Source organism: Branchiostoma floridae, chromosome 5 (genome assembly GCF_000003815.2).
Source record: "Branchiostoma floridae strain S238N-H82 chromosome 5, Bfl_VNyyK, whole genome shotgun sequence".
Lineage (NCBI taxonomy): Eukaryota > Metazoa > Chordata > Leptocardii > Amphioxiformes > Branchiostomatidae > Branchiostoma > Branchiostoma floridae.
Genome location: NC_049983.1, coordinates 19,378,217 through 19,399,058, shown reverse-complemented (window position 1 = coordinate 19,399,058; position 20,842 = coordinate 19,378,217). Strand labels below are relative to the sequence as shown.

The 20,842-nt window shown below is 40.6% G+C and overlaps 1 protein-coding gene and 1 long non-coding RNA gene across 4 annotated transcripts in view; both read right to left on the bottom strand.

Moving 5' to 3' along the window:
- The window catches only part of LOC118415331, a 128,943-nt gene that overhangs the window by 42,602 nt on the left and 65,499 nt on the right, over positions 1-20,842 (bottom strand). The window lies entirely within an intron of this gene.
- Positions 1,111-16,863, bottom strand: LOC118415328 (leucine-rich repeat and immunoglobulin-like domain-containing nogo receptor-interacting protein 3). Its single transcript, XM_035819838.1, has one exon. It carries the CDS (start codon positions 15,698-15,700, stop codon positions 13,778-13,780), a length of 1,923 nt encoding a protein of 640 aa, XP_035675731.1. The 5' UTR covers positions 15,701-16,863; the 3' UTR covers positions 1,111-13,777.

The following is a 20,842-nucleotide window of genomic DNA, read 5'->3' as shown; positions in this document are numbered from 1 at the left end:
CTGTCCCTGTTTTTCAGTGCATAATGATTTAATTTGCATTAGGACAAGTGCACTATTTGGTACAGTCAGCACACTACATATGAGTGCCATTTTCACATTCCTGAAATGGTCTCTTGTGAAACATTCAAAGTTGGCTATCAAGTCTGCTTCATTCCAGTGCAGTAACAAAATTTGAAGTTGCTTTGATTTCTTAACCTTTCAACACTCCCACGCTCCCATATTGCTCCAGACTCGGTGTCTACTGTCCATTTTGCTGCAGACATTGCTTATTAGTTTATGGCAATCATAACTGCATTATAAGGGATTTATATACCGATTTTGTAAAGATGGCTTATGAATTATTTCTCACAGTATAAGAGCAAACAATTAGGGACATTGCGATCGAAGGGGGTAATATATTCCAAACCAGCCCCTCTCTATCAAAAAGGCAACAGTCCAGGCTACTTGAGAGTGTAATATTTGGAACGTCGTCAAATCTTTTCACCTAAAGTGCCTGAGTTTTCAATACACAAGCACTACAGCATCCAGCTGAATATTCCTGATAAATTCTAGATTTATGGCAACTTTTGCATGTACATTGCCTCCAGGTGTATTTTCTAATTAAGCCACAGCATCACCGATGCAGGGTACATGATTTTTTTTATAACAATTAGGTTATTGATTTTAGAAGTTTTCATAATGATTATTCCTTTTCTTCAATCTTTAAGCTATGATTGCATTTATCCATCAATACCAATAAACATTGACCAGTTTAATCCTTTTGTTTGATTCTAAAAGTCTTATTTCTTTATAGAATACAGCTCTGGTATGATAATGATGATGATTTAAATTCGATAAAGCCCAAAGCCCATTAAAACAATTAACGTAGATTAGGTAGAGACACTTTGCTCGAGAAAAATATGAAAAATGCATGCTGAAATTCCCAATATCCTCCTTGAGGCCATCTGTTGTGCTTTCAAAACGCACCTATTGCGTTGTTGACACTTTATCTTGATCGGGCCAGCACAAATCACACGTCTTTTGCACACCATGCATTACCGTTCTATATATGGCTGCATGCCACCCTGACATGAAAGATTGCATGCCTTCAGACACTGATCACTCTCCCAATGGTGCTTCACAAAATTTGCTTTATTCAAAAGTGTGTATCGAGTACAGCCTGCAGCAGTACAGGAAGAGCATTCATTTTACGAGAAGCCTCCAGCTAGCCAACAAGAAACTTTACTTTACAAGCAACAAAAGCGGAGTAGATATCTACAATGTATCTATTTATCGACACTACCTCTTCACTATTTCTACGACTACTTTTATGGCTCCAAAATTTACTGTTGATTGATATACAGCATGTCTACTTATGCACAATTATTTCTAGTAAATCGACAAGGTAACATACCAGTATTCATACTCTGGACTATGTAATATCACTGTAGGCTATATTCTGCTCAATTTGTTGGCAACAATTTTCTTCCAAAATATATATTACATTTCATCCATCAGGAAATCTTTATACATTGGCAAGGTATACGCATATTCTGATGTAAAACTGGTAAAAACGATATTGATGGATCGTGTTGTTTTTTCCTCCTCTGTTTTGTAACCCTTCGGGGAGTATGACAAAAATGAGATGCGGTAGCTTCCTTGATACTCAGCAAATTGTACCAGGAATCAATACTGGGGCAATCAGCATATTGAACGTGCACTTCTGGCATCTCCACATCAGCCCAGCCATTTTATCCCCAAATCCTTACATAATTTACCTCGCAATTCGCAGAAGAGCTGCCTATGCAATAAAAGCCATTGCCAGAATCTACTTAGCGAGCGATGTTACTAGATATTTGGACTCTGTCCTAAATCCTCCGGCTTTTTTTAAAATCTCATCAAAGCAGCCACATGTCAGCAACAACTCATCCTGGGACTGCCGCTGACAGAAGAGTGCACATAATCAAACCTAGAATTACTCCAAAATCCTCATCACATTAATCCTCCCACAGAACGTTGATGCACTGCATAGACAGTAAGTGCATTTCACAATATGGATGGCAAGAAAATGCCAAGGACGTATATAATACATAATTCATCCAATTTCTCATCAACAGGAGGATGGAGTCTGAAGTGCAGCCACAGGTTTATGTTCCCGTATACAATATTAGTGAATAACCATCAGGAAGAGTTCTCTGAGTAAACCTGAACTGCATGTAGCACAAACAATGGCTAACAGACAGGAGTTTTGAATGTACACTATTGGCAACATTATCCAAATGATCAGATCACTTGGAAAGATATGGAGATTTCCAAAACAGTCCTGAAACAAGTGAAGGACAGAATTTTGATGACCAACCAATGGTAAGCTGGTGGATGATTTCGTCTGCAATTTCAAATCACTATCACATTGTTATCATGCTTTAGAATTTCATGATTATGTATCAGGAACTGCTACAATCATTGGTGATATTAACCTGTGACAGCCCTTCCTTTACATAGGCTAAACATTTTTCATAATAGAACTCATGGTTCTTGAGTACATGTTGTTGCAAAAATAATTTTCTTCAAAACTTGGTTATACTTAGGATTACAACATACATTCCACTTGTGTACTTCATATAGAAAGATGTTCATGGCATGATCATATCAATCATGGCAATCTGGTTCACATTTCTATACAATGCTGCAATATGACTGCTTGATGTTCCATGTAAGGTAAGGCATGTCAAGCTCACATGTCCCACATGAATGATAAAAGTCTGAATGACAAGAGACATCTGTGTGCACATACATATACTGTTCATATCAATGGCATGGACATATTGTCACATATAATTATGCATCTAAGTATGGTATAATCTCATTTTGTGTAAGGAAGATATTGTTACATGTTCTCCCATGTCGCGTTTAAATTCAAAAAGTTGATTCTGCCTTTTTTTAACCAAAAGTATGTCAGAAAAGATGTAACATTGTAAAATTTGTCAGATTAGAAGTCTATTTCCACTATACATATACATAGGAACCCTTACCACAAAAACCTTGTTTTAAGCAGTAGTTTATCTTGTTTTGATACTGCTTTAATTTTTACAACAACTGAATCAGCAAGGTTAAAGTCACATTCATTAAGTCAAGAGTCATATCATATTCTATCAAATTCCAACATGGATGCTGTACAACTTTCTGCACCTGGCCTCACGTTTGCCGACCGTGTAGGTCCAAGATTCTAGGACAACTGGTACTGATATGCAGTAACACATCACATAAGGCAGGCTCTCACCGGCAGCTCACATTGCCACATGTACAGAACATGCTATATAATTGCTTCGCACTACTTATTAAATGCTGTACAGTCAAAGTCCCGCCAGGGAATCCAGACCTCACATATAAAGATTACAATATGGTGGAAAACCAGCCACCGTTGATGATGAGTATCATTGTCGACACACATCGCACAAGTCTGCTGATTGCGAGTACAGTGCAGAATACGACCGCATCTTTCCTTGAATCGTATGCGCTCTCACGTTGTCATTGTAAATATAACGTATCGCAGTAACCTCGTGATCCAAAGCTCCTTTTTCACAGGGTCCTTCTGTGGCCTGGAGTAGTCAAAGTCACAACAGTAGAGGCAACACTTTGCTTAGCGTAGAAATGGTTTCATCACCAAGTCAGCCTGTAACTTTCCAATCAGCTGCAAATACTGCCACATTTCCGCAAATGACGCACTTAAGTGCTACACTGTATATGATCAATTTCATAAAACTGACAGATTGCAATTTGTGGTTTTGCTTGCAATGGAAATGCAAGCTGTAGGGTCTGCATCAAGCTTTGCACTCGATGCATACCAAATTTTAGGAATTCTAAATAGGGACATAGAAAGGTAAGCTATCACACTATGAGTCATCCCCAGTGTTTATTATTAAAATAATTTGATCTATAACCAGAAATGGCACAAAAGCAGCTTGTTTTTGTAAAATTGGCAGGTTACTAAGATCCAAGGCTATAAAACCTGATTAGAAAGACCATGTCAGCTCTAGATCTCCTGCCCATTTTGGGGAAATCCCTTTTCACAGTTACCCGGGTATGACATGCTTTATAGGAAAGCCATTGTCCACTGATTAGATTACCTCAGTCCAACCCATCACTGGCTAAGTTTTACAGCATGGGCTAATAACGAGGGATTTGTTTTGTGAGGCTCAAAGTGTGGTGGTGCCATGAGAATACAAGTAGTCTACAGCAGTCACTCAAAGGTCCTTCTATAGAGACAAGCCTAACATCAGTGCATCTGAGACCAAAGCCCTGAAAGCAAAAGACTACTTTATCCATTTCCTGTTTTATTCCTTGAAGCTTGTCATTGGTACTACATTGGTATACCCATGGACTTTAGGTATCCTAAAATAAGCACACTAGCTTACCTAATATACTGCCAGACTCTAGGGTACCCAAACAAGCTCATATCACCCAGTAAGTTAGTAGTACCCAGCAGGTTAGTTGTATTACCCATCTTTCACTCTGATCTGATCACAAGAGTTTCTTAAAGGCAGCTACACATGAAACATTGCCCATCTGTATTTCATAGAAGAACCTCAAAGATGGTGAGTTTGGTTTTAAACACAAACTACCTCTGGCATTTTTGCAGAAGTTCAACACTTCCTTAAGCAAATAGAAGGATGGTCAGATGGCTGCATGACATGGTTCATAAGAGAGCATCCCAAATCCAATTTGAAAGCTAAACGATTCAGGCTATAACTGTAATGATTCAGTGCAAATACAGATGAGACATTTCCATGACCTACCAAAACAGGCACTGGACAAGTAAATCTCTTGATTGATGATTTTTTGTTGCACACTGCTGAACAACTGCAGCTCAACCTCCACAATAGTGAGCACGGCTATTTTCAGTCGTTTATGACAAATTTGTCTTCGATAAGTCTTTGCTTATTTCACTTCTGTAGTGTCCACAAGTGTTTATATAAACTCAAAAAAAATTTAGGTACCAAAAAGAATGACAAGATTAAGAAAACTGCCCCCACAAATCTATCCACTAGATAGGAAAACCCTGGAGTTTGGACTCTTCTTATAGCTTTGCGTACTTGCACACAATACAAGATTTTTTTTATACATATAGCCATTACATCACATCTGTGCGACAAAGACTGGTGCAATTTTGAGACTTCCAACACAAGATGATGGACAGTACAAGTATGCTATAGTGCTATCGTGCTTTTACCTCCAGTTATTTTCAGTACAGACCAAAGTGCACCCTGGGACACAGCAAATTCAGAGAGAATGTATACCATTTTCATGGCAGGCTTGTCTCTTCAATGCATGAAATCCCCATCATATATTGAAAGGTCAAACAACATGTTGGGAAGACAGCCTTGCATTGAGTGGGAGAAGTCGAGTTACTGCCTACAAATTGCCTCCCAGTGCACCTGACAGAAAGGCAACCGCAGAACGGGTGGATAGCTCTGAATAATTAATCAAGTGTGCTCCTAATATGGAGTCAATTAACCGTCTCCAAGCCCTGAAGTAAATTATCATTCATGCTGATGGCTGCGGAGATCTTCGTCAGTGATGAATATGTCTAATATCCTGGGTGTGGAAGGTATCAGACTCAGTTTACTGTATGATTGTAATAACACCTTCACAGGCCTTTGGTGGCCTGTTGGTGATTGATTATACATGGGTTGTGGCGTGGAAATGATTCCCTGATGAATGATTCAGACATGACAAAAATAGAAAGAGGAACTCTGCCTTGGTCCAAGTTCTTGACACTATGCAGGCTGTTCCGTGCTGAGGCTTTGAAGATTGTGATCAGAACATGAACCAATTAGTGAAACAAGCCCTGTTAAGCAACAGCAATGCAGCAAAATCCTTCACATTTGTACTGCAGAAAGAGTTATTCGTCATAACAACAGGCTAGGTGTCATATACTAGTGATGGGACATGAAGTTTTGTTCTTATTTTCCAATCTGGGACAATGACCTGTGGCACAACTTTTTCATTGTTCATTTCATACATGTTTAGAAGATGAGTGTGCTTTATTTTTGGTGACGTTACCACAGTGCATGTCACCAGTCTTTATACACTTCCACACCCTTTCATATAAACTTTCTTTCATACACTGACCTTGCTGACCACAAGTCGCAATAGTTCCATAACTAATATATCTCTGTTCTTCAGGGCGTGGGTGGACAAGAGCTTTATGCCTTGAGCCCTCTGTAATCCAGACTGTTGGTGAAGCGATGTAACACAGTGTCCACACTGACAAGGGCCTGTTTAGTATTCTTTGAGGACAAGCCCCACCGTTGTGTTAAGTCATGTACCATATCAAAGAGAAGTGTAAGAATGGTGCTGTAATAACAGCACACAAATTTACCAGAAGGCCCCCAGACTATCAAACAATCTCTGGGTTCAAAGCCCCCTTTATTGCTTCAGGAGATCCTGTTTCAATACTTGAGGCATCAGAACTTGTCTTGGGTGAACTGGTATGAGCAGAGGGTGGTCAATGTGTGGCTAGGTACATGAACAGAAAATCTGATTAATTCTAAAGGTAAGACAGATCTTCTGGATTGTACTTACAGATGCTTATGAATAAACTTCCTTCAATATGTGCAGGAGAGCTTTCACTTCTGTGATTTGTCATGAAAATGAATGTCTATTTTTAGGATGGTACCCATGTTGACAAGCAGCTGACTGTGAAACACACTTGTGCTAGGAGCTTTTAAATGTGTACAGTAAATAGTAATTCTTGCATGTGGTAATGTTTAAATGGGAATTTTTGGTACCTTTCATGGTGCGTACTCCTCAAAGCCTGTCTATACTCAAAAACAAAAAGATGGTGAACAAGAATTCTTGGTTCTTTTTTAAACTGTTGACATGATACAAAAATTACTTGCATTTCAAATCACTTTGAATCCCATTTCATTTGAAGATACAATGATCAACTAACTGTCCCTCCTACCCAACTGCAAATGCTCAGACAAATGAAATGGCGCTGAGCTAAATGTCAGAAGGGATTTGAGAGAAAATCAGCAGAGAGGCAGTATTAGGATAAGGCCATCCACCATTTGGATGTGTTGATGAGACCAGAGGCTTTGAGTCTGCCAACACCTTTTGAGGAAAAACCTAGGTGGCCATGAGGGAATGGAAAGAGCTACAGCTGGCAGCCTTTCTGATGGATCAATCCTGTCTCTATCTCTCCAAGCAGCAATGCAAAGTACTGGCTGCTACTTCTTAATGGAGTGTGACTGTTGAATTCCAAACCAATGGAGATGTTTCTTGGCTGAGGGAATGGACTGTGGAGAAGGGGCTGATGGGAGGGTTGAGTTGTAGCCCTCAAGGCTTTACTCGTTACTTTGAGGGCAAAAATGTTATAAAATACAAAAACAAAAAGATGCATGCATTTCTTAATTCAAAATGAGACTGTTCTTTCTTGACAACGCAAAGCTTCAGCAACAAATCATACTGTAGGAGGTAGATTTCTACAGCTGGAACTTTTTTTCAACTTGAACTTGAACAACAAAAACTTCCCTTCATGATAAGCTTTTCCATTCTTTAATTTGTTGCCTACAGCCCACTGATTTGGCACATGCATGTCTGCTTTGTATCATAATCGATATTTCATCATCCTCCATAAATTTCTTCTCAGGGTCACTGTCCTCCCATATTGACCCGATATCTTTCCATCTGGCAACAAAAATTGAGTTAATCTGAATATTATTGTCTCTCTTAGCAAGATTGATACAGACTGTTTTCATAACCCTCTGGCGGCCCCATAGCCACTGCCTTAACAGCTCTTGGCGCCATGGATGTGTGCAACAATGCAAAAATTGGTTTCCAAGGAATGATAATCTGTATATTTATGAGCAGACAATTTGAAAAGGCCAGATAAAAGCAACCACTTGAGACTAGGGTTGAGATTTTGACAAAGCCACTCATGGTATACATTTCGGGAAGGAAACCCAGATTTCTTTAATAAATTAGTGGCATATCACTTCATAAGATCAGTGGATGAGACACTATGTCAAGAACAATGTATGGCAGATGTGCACATACATGGTGAATGGAATTCACATTCAACTGGTACAGACAGAATTGCATTAACCAATATAACTGCCTCCGCAACATGCAAGTAGTATCCCTACTGGAACTGTCTTTTCTTTCCTTTTGCTCCATAGTCAGTGGCAAAATTCACTCAAGCTGTCACAAAAGGAAGTGGCAGCAATCTTGTCTCTCCTATTTACATGCAGTTTGAATGCGAAATGTCCCTCGCAAGCAAGAATGCCAATCTTGTGCAAGAACTCACAATGACTATCTATTCAGCACCATGGACAAGTACTATTTTTTGACATTGTGAAGAATTTGCTTCCGTGTAAACATTCAACTTGGATCCTGATGAATTAACTATTATCTGTTATCACAGATAGTTTTACTAAAATTCTGATATCATGATATCATTATTTCAGAAATCTGTATCTATTTGAAAACAATTTGCAGCAACAATCTTCTGGGAAATGCAAATGCTGCAATAAACATTATTTTTTTTTGTTCAGGCCTTGTCAACTGTTGATAGCATACCAGATGGTTAAAGTGCATGAATATGCAGAACCCTTGACCTTAGTTAGGACAGAGGGGCCTGGCTGTGTGATAAGATGATAACTATTCCTTCTGCAGGAACATTACTGGCCAGACAGACCAGATGTTGCCAAACAACAGCAAACTTCATCACAGAAAGTACGGATGAATTGTGCCAGAAATTCAATGAAAGCAGTTGGCTAGAATAATAGAAGATGGTCTTAGCATTGTAACACAGAGCCCATTGGTCACACTTGTCAGGCATGGTGGGTGGGTGCGCGGTTTTGTAATGAATTTTCTGTGTCCACCTGCTGCTCTCTGGCAGACAGGTGTGTACATGGCGGGCCTATCAGCTGGGTTGGACAAGTTTTCTAAAGTTCACTTGTCCTATCAGACAAGAAGATAGAAAATGTACTTGCTAGAACTGACTTTTCACGTCTGGACATTTAAATGACCTTTGACAATGGAATTCTTTCATTGTTGGCTCAATTTTGACCAAGGCTTGATCCTATGGCTTTGAAAGGTAACAAGTATATCAGAATCTCTCTCATGGAAAAATCTTTCTTGCCCAATCAAATAAGTGGGGTAGGACATATGCTTGCCCTATCAGCCCTTTCACTTGCCCTGGATAATCGGGCTAGTGGACTTGTCCAACCCTGCCACCAGAGTTTCCGTAGACATTGGAATTTTGTAATTTGGGCAGCATTTTTCCCTATCAGATGACCGTTCAATAGCGAGTAAATGAAACTATGACAGAAAGCTAGGAGGAATTGATTTTTAACTGAGGCATTAAAAATTACCCTATTATGCTTTATTGAAGAACGCTGAACATTGGAGAGCAATAGAAAAGAAAAAAAATCAGAAAAAGAATTTCCCAAGCCAAATAAGTTAAGAATATTATATTCCCACTGATAATATATAGGGGATGAAATGTCCTCCCTCCATAAACATTTACACAACAAATTTCATTCAGTCAAATTTGTGATGCGAATGAGGAATTTAAGACAGAGCAGACCAGGTCTGCTTATGCTTGCAGATTCAGCAAATAAGATAAACAGCTCAATAATGCGGCAATTGTCAGGGGCTTTACAGTGCAACCGAGCTGTGAAGATTTGTAGATGGTTCTGATATGCAACAATTAGGAACGTAGCTCTACCAGATTTTGTGGATGTCAAAGGTCTTCAACACTGGCTCAGACAAATGGTTAATTGACCTTGGGGCAAGATGCCCATGAAATATTCAAGATTAGATCATAGAGGACTACTGGGGAGTTGCTCAGCTACATAATGTGCTAATGGACCCTGCTAGCAGATCTGATTCAGAGATGACATCTTGGACATGCAGTTACTCCCTTTATGGCTTCAGACTTATCTCTGGGCTTTTGTTGAGTAGTATTTCTCCTCAAATTTTGCCTTAAAGTCCTGGTAGATGGCCTGCCTCAGTACATGTAGATGCATCTACCATGATGATGATGATGATGATGATGACATATAAGTATGTGTATAGCACTCAGCTTGTGTGCCTATGGGTAATGTTAGTTTTGGTAAAAATCCATACGGTGTTACAGTTTTCCTTCAAGCAACAAGCCAAATTGCTCTTGCAAAAATTCTTTTAAACTAAAATGTATGTAGTGCTATGCTTCCAAAACATTTTGATACGAAACATGGAGGATTCTGAAGCCCACAGTCAGCTGCGTGACTGTGCTGCAACAGGGAACAGACTGTTATCATTATCTTTCTGTAGCAAGTAACTGGTTTTCATCATTCCAGGCCGATACTATCTGTTGATGAGTAGGAAGCAATGCCAAGTAGTTGACTTATCAGCTCAGCAGCACAATTACCCGATGCTCCATAATGAAGAGTGCAGATACAGACCACTGATAAACCTTCCTGAGGCCGGGATTAGCAAACACACCTACTTTCGGCTGATTTAAGACTTAGAAACCTTTGCCATTACATGTTGCACTGGCCTTACACAGTGTAAAGATAACCCTGGAACATTCGTCTTCATACTCTGCTGCAAAAATCAATACAGTGTGCAACATGGTAAATCTAGCCACCTGTTTCTAGCTTCCTTTTCCACATGTCAACACGTAGAAGGTAATCGCTGGTTCAAGCTCACGACTTTTTTTGCCATGTTCAAAATAAACTGTTGTTCTCAAAAACCCTTTTTTACTGATCAAGTCTAGAGAAACACTAGAAAATTGGCTCAAGAGTCAATGTGAGTAATGTTTCCCTCATAATAATCTATAGTTTCCTGTTCATTATAGCCAGCTTCATTTCAATGGAAAATGGGTAGTTATACATGTTGAACAAGACCAGATTACAACATTCACAGCACCACCCGCCAGGGCCCCTAATGATATATCATCACAGCCATTTGTTCTAAAGAAAGGATGCCCCTGTTTCATAATGGCCACAAGAATTGACTTGATCTGCATAAAAGCCAGGGAAGTCATATCTAATTGGAAGGCACCAGGTGTGAATGACGTTTCATAGAAAACTGTCACCAGTTCACACCTGTTGGAGATGATTCCGGGAGAAAAGGTACAAATTAGATTGGCCAGGCTCGACAATCAACTCCGGGATTTCCTGCCAGTAGAGAAGCCTGCGAGGGAAATTTATGTGCAGGACACACATGAGAAGCTTAATATGCTAGGCGGAGGGCCTAACAAAGCAATTCTGGTTCTGGCCTGTCAAAGACCATTTTGCTGAGCGGTAATTAAATTCCGTCTGTTGGGGAAGTGAAGAATTACCTTGTTGCATAACGAGCTGAGAAATAGACCTGACCTGATGATGTAAAACACTGCGCAGGCTGTAGCAACTGCTTGATAAATCTTTACAAAGGACAAATCTAATCGCACAAATATGCTGGCTGGAGGGCTTTGCGTGTTATCCATTTTCTTCTCTTTGGTATTGCCTATATATGACCTTTCATAACCCCCTCAGTAAGACCTAAAATCTGTACATCATTTATTTGCTCAAAGAACGGACAGCTCGATGAAATTTCCACCACTGCTGCCCAAAATGGATCAGCACTGAAAACACATCAATTTATCAATCCCTTGCCTAATAGGAATTGGTGCAGTAATTTTTCTTAGGAAATGTACATGTGTGTTCTGCACAACTGGAAGATTATGCTGGAAAGCAAACGAAGATAGTATCTAAGTGAACAAAGTTGATGGCAGATCTGTTACAGACAGACATGGTGTTAGTTGACAATGCATTCATCATTTCAAAGAATGGTGATGCTCAAGTTCTGATAATAAGTATGTTTAGTATTAAGACTTCTTAAGCAATGCTTGATACCATCCAGTTCTCATCCTCAGTTTAAGTCAAAAATCCTCTTAAAATGAAAAATCACTAAAAATCCTGCAGATGTATCCAATAATCAAAAGCAGGACTGAATCCATATTATTGGATCGTTTATCATGTATAGTCTGCACAGGAGCCTAAAACCAAGAGGCCCATAGGAGATACCAATAATCCATAGATCTAATTATCAAAGGGCTCTTATGCACCATAATGTACTGTCCTTCAATCATTATGGATGAATATTTTGCTTGGCTTAATCCTTTCTTTCTGTGTTTCATGTACGTGTATAATATAAAAAACACAACCAAAAAGAAAATATATGATTTGTAATATATTTCCCCCTCCTTGAGCTCAAGGCTAGTTATATACGAGGGAAACCCTTTTATACCCAGTCCCAGTTCCATATTTTCACAGGTGCATGCCTACGCATGCTGCCGAGGAAGAACGACCTGATTTGATGGCTACGTTTATTGGATTTTTCTCCGCTGTTATACCATAGCCATGACACTATGTGGAGCTGTGCTGCAGATTGGGTCAGGAATGTAATGCAGTCTGATATAAATGGGTAAAAATCAGCAGGACATATGATACAAGCTGCTTGCCGTTACCATCAAACTGTTACTGACATGTTGAGTGAGCTGCTTCTTGGAAAAAGATTGTGTAACGACGACTATTGGCGGTGACCTCAGTTGCACTGATGTTATCCTTGTTACATCAATTGTAAGACAGGAGAAGACAGATTGCATGCCGAGTCCCACAAGACACTGGCAAATAAGCACTCCTGGCAAAATCTGCCATGTTTTTTCACAATTATCCCACTGCTGATATGAGGTAAAAGCACCGATACACATTACCCCGCTCCACTAAACACACTATAGCCAACACGCACCACTCCAGTGAGCCCCGATGAGATAAAAATATTCCTTGATGCAAATACATCAACTGCATTTCTGGCATTTCCCATAGCAGCTGCCACACCCTATTTTGCAGCTGGTGGTTTCCTTTTCAGTCAACGACCAGACCTCATCTTACACTATTTACAGGCTGGACCTAAAATTGAACCTCATATCTCCCTCCGAGGAATTGTCAGCTCAATTTTGATACACTTTCTCCCTCTTGTGCCTCGAGGGCAGCTACTATGTCGTCAAAGCAGTTCCTTTCCAATCATCGGGGAATGACCCAAACCCACCGGTGTGCATAAACGTGTGCAGTCATTTAAATGTTTATGGCAAAAACAACCTGTGGAATATGTCAACGTACAGCTCAAAGGATTAGACCGGCTGACTTGGGTTGTAAAGACGGAGCTTTAGTCGGTTTGGCTCTGATCAGTTAGAGCCAGTCTACATTTAACACAACACACATGTATAATCCAGTCCCATTTCAGCTTATGTTTATTGCATCACCAATCAAACTTGGACGTCACCGTGAACAGGTGGAGAGCAATAGTTCTGAGAACTCATTACTGTGGTCACTTTGGCTGACCCCATTGCCACATTAGGAAGAATTAACACGCCGAGGCAACTTGGTACATTTGCCTCTTTTAATGGCGAGGTGGCCAAGCTTACGACATTGTAGCCTCAGAGCTGTCCTAGGGATTCAGTCTCCTCCCCACTAATTGCAGCTTAAAAATTGCCAACACTAGAGAAATTGCTCCCAAGGGCCAAATGGAAGCACCAAAGTGCTGCACGTCTGTGCCCCATTCTTTCCCTACCATAAATCATGGACTTACCAACCCTCATGATACTGCTGCAGAGGATCTTCTGCCCTTCAGCTATGGTGCGCAGTTCTCCATTTTGGTCATAAACTCAGCAAGCAAGTAATGGAGTTCACCCACCCTTTCCGGCATCACCAACAATAAGTTTAGCAGGAACCGTTGTCCCGTGAGTGATGCACGGTGGCACACATTAAATCTTGGTCCTTAGTTTTCTTCCTTTTCCACCTCCCGCTCCACCTGAATCGTGAGAAGCTGCTACATACTCATCCCCAAGATCAGGTCCCCTTGGTTTCTTTGCCTTGCTCAAGATTAGGAACACTATCAAACATAGAATTACTACGGCCAAAAATGTGCCACTCCCCATTAAAATGCTGCCGAGGAGGATGGGGAAGAGTTGGTCAAATGTTGCCGGATAGTCGGACTGGTTGCTCTTCAGTGTTGAGTTTGTGAAGGGATTGTTCCCGTTTCGCCCTATTCGCTGCTCTGGGTCGAGATTCTTCATTCTACCCTGAACACGTAGCTGTATGATTGCCTGTGCCGTCCCTGCCCCGTTCCGTGCAAAACAGGTGTAATTCCCGCTGTCTTTTCCTTTCACTTCTGTGATAACCAGGGCGTCTGGACCCAGCGCCAGGAAGTGACTTTTCTCCTCATATTCGCTGTGAGTGGAGGCCAGACGCCCGTGTCCCCACGGCCCACCCCACTCTATGATCGGTTTGGGATCCCCAGAAGCGTTACAATGGATAACTACAGTGGTCCCCACCTTCACTGTGTCGTTTCCGTCAGGGTCCCCAATTCTTACAGACACGGAAGGTGGCTTGCATGACTGGGCGGCAATTTGTTCTGTCATATTCCGCAGGGGGATGGGGATGTCTGGGGCGTCGGGATTTCGGGGTTCTTCGCAGTTTACAGAGTTCCCACTTTCGGGAATGGTCCGTAAGATTTCCATCAACCACTGCAATTCACAGTTGCAATTCCAGTCATTGTCTGCTAGGTTGAACACTTGCAGGCTGGGCACAGAACTTGTGCCAAAGCAGTCACGGTAAAGAGTTGTCAATTTATTTTTGGACAGGTCCAAGATTTTCAGCCTCTTTAGACCATAAAAGGCACTGGCACTAACAGAAATGAGTTCCATGTTATTTAGGTACAGCTCTTCTAATTTTGGCAATTTCTTGAATGAATTTCTCATCAATCTTTTGATTGGAAGTCCTGTCAGAATTAGTGTTTTTAAATGCCTCAAACGTCTCAGAGCCTTCACTGGCACTGATGATAGCTGTGACCCTCTTAGGGATAACAAGTCTAGGTTGAGGCCACGAAACACATCATCACCAAGACTAGAAAGCTTCTTCCAATCGGTTAGGTATAGCTTACGCAATTTTCTCATACCTTTGAAGGGCCTGTCTTGTATTGTGTCAAAGTTATCCTGTGATAACCTTAAAGTCATAAGGCCTGATAGTGACCGAATAGCGGTGTATGGCATAATGGTAACGTTGGTATTCTTCATCACAAACTCTCTCAGGCCTGGCAAGCCCTTGAAGGCTTTTTCTTGGACAAAAATGAGTGGATTGTCCCCAAGCTTAAGAGTATCTAGGCGGGGCAAATTACTGAAGATGTTCTCTTGGAGCAAAAGCAAGTTGTTACTGTTCAAATCTAAGTAAGTCAAATTGTCCAAGCCATCAAAAGTATTTTTGTATATCATTGTCAGATTATTACCTGCAAGAAGGAGGGATCGTAGCTTGACCAGCTTCTTGAAGGCTCCTGAATGGATCTTGGAGATCTTATTGTTGGAGAGCTCAAGGTACTCCAGCAGGGAGAGCTTACTCAGCTGTCTCCCCGTCACTTCGGCGATGTTGTTGTCCGTGATGATCAGCCGCTTGGAATCCACAGGTAATCCGAACGGAATTTCTGTCAACCCCTTTCCCGCGCAGGCAACTTCTTGCGTCTTGGCATCACACTTGCACTGCTTGGGGCAGCCTCCAGCTCCTTGCAAGGCTAGGAGAACGAGGAGCACGGCTGCAGCAGCCGTCTTCGTCGCCACCATCGTATCCTCTAAATCACACCACCCAAAGCCGCACTTCACAATAAACTGAAGCTCCTCTGTCTGCAAATCATTCATCCATCAGCAGCCCTCATAGTGGAGATAACAGTCCAACAGGCAGGAGGAAATGGGTGCCGGCAAGCCACCACGCCGAAATGGCTCCTGCTCCGACTGCACGCGTAATTTCAATTGATCTCACACAATAGCCAACTGAGGATTTCTTAATACTGTCACGCCCAGTGCTATTAAGCCGGGGGCCCCACTCATTCTAATCAGCCAGGATCCCTAGCCAACACACGCTGGCATGCATGTGGGGATCACCTCGCATCAGGAAGTGACGTGGTTCGTTCCACAACTCTGGGGGATCACCAGCCTTGCGCACTGTCATTCATAAAGCCACCCCTGCAAATGCCTGGCTTTCTGACGTGCATGCCCATTAGAGCTTCAGCGCTAACACCAATATATTTATTCAATTAGGGACTTTATTATGTATTGATTTTTGTCATTTTTTCTGGGAAAGACAGGTTCACTGTCGCGTCAAGTCCCCCGGAGCATTGGTCCCTTATTCAGAGCAGGGCACTTTATGCATTATTTTCCACACCAGCAGCAATTCCCCCATCTCCCCTAATTAGTTTCATTATATCATGTCTGACAGAGAGACTGCCATATGTGAATTAAGTCTGCAGGATCAGTCCACCTGAGCAGGATTTGACACGGATCACGTTCCCTCCCTAACACAACTAATTCATTATCAAGCCTTTCAGCACATTTTCCACATGCCTGCGCCAAAAGACGGAATCACCTCCGATATCCAATGGGGCTGCCCCGAAAATTTGATAGTGGGCAGCGTCCCATCACCGGTCATTGCGCACCGACTACTACAGATGCTATTACAAGCTGTGGGGATGTCCAAAGCAAGGCCATTTGTCACTTGCCTCACCACAACAGCCCCTTTGAAGTACAGACAATGGTTTTTGTCCTGCCTGAAGGAGCCTGGTGTATACATTACCATTATGTTCCTCCCACAAGGGCACAATAAGGCCCGCACAAAGAGAGGAACAGGGAAATGCCAGTGTACCATGAAAACTAAACTAAACGTAACAAATAGATTACCTTTCAATATTTAATATGATCCATTGTCAGTTTCATGACAGCTACTCATAAATGCATGCCTTCGCTTCAAGGCTGCAACATTGGAACACTATTAGAGAGCACGCCCTAACAAACCAATTGCTGAAATTGGATGCTACTGTTAGTCAACACTGCTGTATGTAGTTATGGAATCTAGGCACTTTCTTTACCAATTTTATTACAGAAAGGCGAGGATGAAGAATTCCCACAATTGGTTACATTTCATAAACACATTAATCTAGATTTACCTAGTTCCTGGCTGGGTCCCAACGTATGGCGGTAACCTCCAATCAATACACGCAGCATCCACGGCAAAATATTTTACATACAGTTGGCAGCAACAGTAGATTCCTTAGCTTAAGGGTGTGACAGGATACGGCTCAATTATTTGTACACTTATCAAGAAAGTTAAGGTCAATGTAGACTGCTGAATAACAAGACAAGAGAGACACAACTTGGTACGGGCAGTTCAGGAACATAATGCCCTAAATAAGGGGAGGAAGCATTCTATATAGCAACATCCCTAAGCAGTTTGGATTGGCGTCTTGTGATATGCACGTCCCCAGCTATAAAAAGTACACTCAGTCTGAAATATTACTGACTGTGCCAAATCTGTCAACTTTTTGTGATGATATACTGTATGAATAAGGTCTGTCCTCAAAATGACCGCATCATTCAGAAAGTTCTGTGCATTTAGACTGAAGATATGCTGTCATTCTTCAGGCATAACCTAAGGGCTATAAGGATCGCTAGCTGATTCCTTGCATAAGTGCTTGCTGTATTTTTAGATGAATAATGTGGGCCGTTCAAAGAATCTTTGTCCAATGTACTTATGAAAGCCCTTATCTCTATTTGCTGTAACTGTGATAAGAGGAACCACTGCAATAACCATATAGAGTACAAGGGGACCGTACATTTTATATTGGGGGTGGGCTATATACCTGATGTATACTATACGTGTACTCTATTGATTTACCAACATACTGAACATACCGTACAGTTATTTCAAGCGACCTTTACAGAAATGCGAAAGTAAAAGACTAAGTGACAAAATTTCAGTACTGAAAGGAAATTATAGCAGGAAATGTAAGGAACTCTAGTTGTAAACTGCAGGAGATTTAGTTAAGATAAGGCAAATAGAATGCCGGCAGCGATGAAGTGGGTGAAAGGAATTATTACTAAGTGCAATATAAAGGTCCTTTATTTGACGGATGACAAAAGACTTTGAGAGGGGGATTTCACTGGCACTGATAAATATTACGTACAGGCATTATAGTTGTTGGCCAAGTGTCAAATGAAAATCATTCACACAAAATGCAGTCTTTTCGTTGTTAAAAACAACTGGGTAAAAAATATAGTGGTTGACTTATCATTTTACTGGGAAAATATGCTATAGAGAGAAGACCCAATTTTCTAAGAAGGTGTTGTTAAAGACTAAGTTGCCACGTTTTTCTTGCTGTTTGTTTCCTTTGCAAGGCAGTTTGTGACAGAAATTGTTAGCTAGAAAACCAGAATGATACAGACTCCCTCATATCTGCTTGGAGATAAGGAAGATCCCATGATAATTGTGCCCTTATAGTCCTTAACACATTCATAAGGTCCAATTTTCTGCTAATGGAAATCTGGGGAAAAAAGAGCTACCATATAGATTTTGATTCAGAGTCAAAATATATTTCTTGAAAAGATGGACATTGATTTTTTTTACAAATGTCTGCAATGAATGACTTTGCAAAGTGCAAACATCTGTTAATGGCCCACACAATCCTTATACCACTTTGCTGACACTTATTCAGCATAATCACATGTAATACAGTTAGGCCCATCTTTTATTAGATTTATCAAGAATCTGCACATCTCCATCCCATCAACCAATCTGTTCGATTTTTGAATTACTAGAACAAGAGTGCTAAATGAGAAATTTTTGCATATTAATCAAAAATTTTGCTTTCCATGGGAAACTGAAAATGTGGAACCAATCATGTAGTTTACAGGGGGACAAAATTGCTCCAAATTGCTTGATATGAGAGCTGTAATTGCCACTTGACATGGATGACAGATCTGGAACATGTTGCATCCTATCAACGAGCGATCAATATCTGGTGATAGCCCGCTTTGCATCACGGGAAGTGCACTTCAGGTCCTCCCAAAGGGCCTGTAACTGTTGACAAATTTTAATCCGACTTGATTAGAACTTGTGCACGGTGCAGTATCATTTTCTTAATATTTGACAGTTTTTAATGATACCAGAAACTACATGATATATTATGCATTTTATACTGAGCAGTAAAGAATGAACAAGTTCTCACATACCAACTACTACCAAATCTTTGCTAAATTAATCATTAATGTGCATGTAAATTAGCCTACATATCTTTCTTCTCAGAGAGTCCTATAGGGGAGATTAAATATTATCCCTATTATACAGTTGTTGCTTTTATTATCATTATTATCATCAGACTATCTATTAAGTTTATATGGTCTATTTTTGTAATTGTTGCCTTCTGCTGATTTAATTAACAATATGTCTGCCATTACTACTGCTTTAGAATTCTTCTGCTTTCAATGTTCAGACAAAATGTATTGGATTTGGGAAAGTCAGTCACGTACATGTAATATGTCCAAATATCCATCAAGTTGTTAAAATGTGAAATCTGTGGCATCTGTGACCCATTGCATGTTAAAGCCTCCATGATAAGGATTAACAAGAATGGTGTTAAAAAACACCTTGGCGACGCGGGTTCTGATGGATTTGTGAGTCTTGGTATGAAAAAGATGTTTATTTGCTAGCCATGCTCACAACGCAGTCTTGAACGCACACATATCCATGCAGTGATTCCATCTTGGGAGAAGCCTCGCAAACACAATTAACGCTAGAAAAAAAGTTAAGCTTGCCTCAAATTGCTTGCGGTAAATTCTGAAAATCTATATTTACCTTCGCCAAATAGGTTATATTTGGGCATGTTTAGCCGCCAGGTGACAACCCCTCTATCCATAACCCCCTATACCCCATAGAAATATCTGTGTGTGTGTCTGTGAACAGCAAAACTTGATAAGTCTTGGATGGATATTTAATGGTATTTGGTAGGTGGGTAAGGGTCAGGAAATCGAAGGTCGATAATGGATCCCCTATCTACTCCCTAAGGTACTGCAGCGGAACTACCGTTTTTGTATTTCATGTTTCCTGACATGTCACGGTCTTGATTTTTTAAAGGTGGGTATCTCTTGGGGCAGAGAGTAAGTGCTGTAAGTTTGGGTTCCCTTGCACCTTTATTTCCGGAAATTGTTTAAAAGGTTAGAAGAAAATAAATCAAGAATGTTTCGACGGATCGTTATGTTTTATTAGGTTTTGTAGGTCTAATGTATTTTGCATATAATAAGATGCTAAATATGCAAATCAATGTCTAATTTGCATAAGTAATGAGGAAATTTTATAAATCCCTACATTCCATGAAACTTCTCACATATGTAACTGAGAAAGACCGAAATTCTTAGGAAATCAATCATGCAAATAGATACTTCATTTGCATAATTAATGACAGGATACTATAATTCTATAGTAGTAAATGATGTCAGTTTCATATTTGAGGCATCACGAGGCAAACGAAAATTATTTAACATAAATCATTTACATCGGCAGGGTACGTCACATCTAATTTATGAGGAAACGCTACAACAGCCTTCTTTGCTATAAGATAAGATTTTCATACTAAGATAAGATTTACATAGTTTAAACTTTTCCCACCTTTTGTTTCCTATACAAAACTACATAAAACTACAACTAGATCTATCTTAGACTTATGTATCTGGACCATAGCATGGCCAGAACACTAGATATCAAAACCGAAAGTTCACTGCAGTACGCTAGAAAACCGATAGGCGATATGACTGGATCGCTGTATCGCGCCTGACAGACAGGTCGAACCAACTGCCTGTCATGAGAACGTCTCGCTCGGGTTGGGGCGGGTTGTAGTTTTCCCCTCAACCCTTCTGTGTGGACAATGTTATGTTTTATTTTGTAAAGCATGGTAAGGCGGGCAGACTTCCTTCTGGCCTGTAGATTGTTCCATTGCAGATCTTCTAACATTGTAG

Bases quoted from the DNA above. Each gene is read 5' to 3' on its own strand.
- LOC118415328 (XM_035819838.1), bottom strand. From the start codon at position 15,700: ATGAATGATTTGCAGACAGAGGAGCTTCAGTTTATTGTGAAGTGCGGC.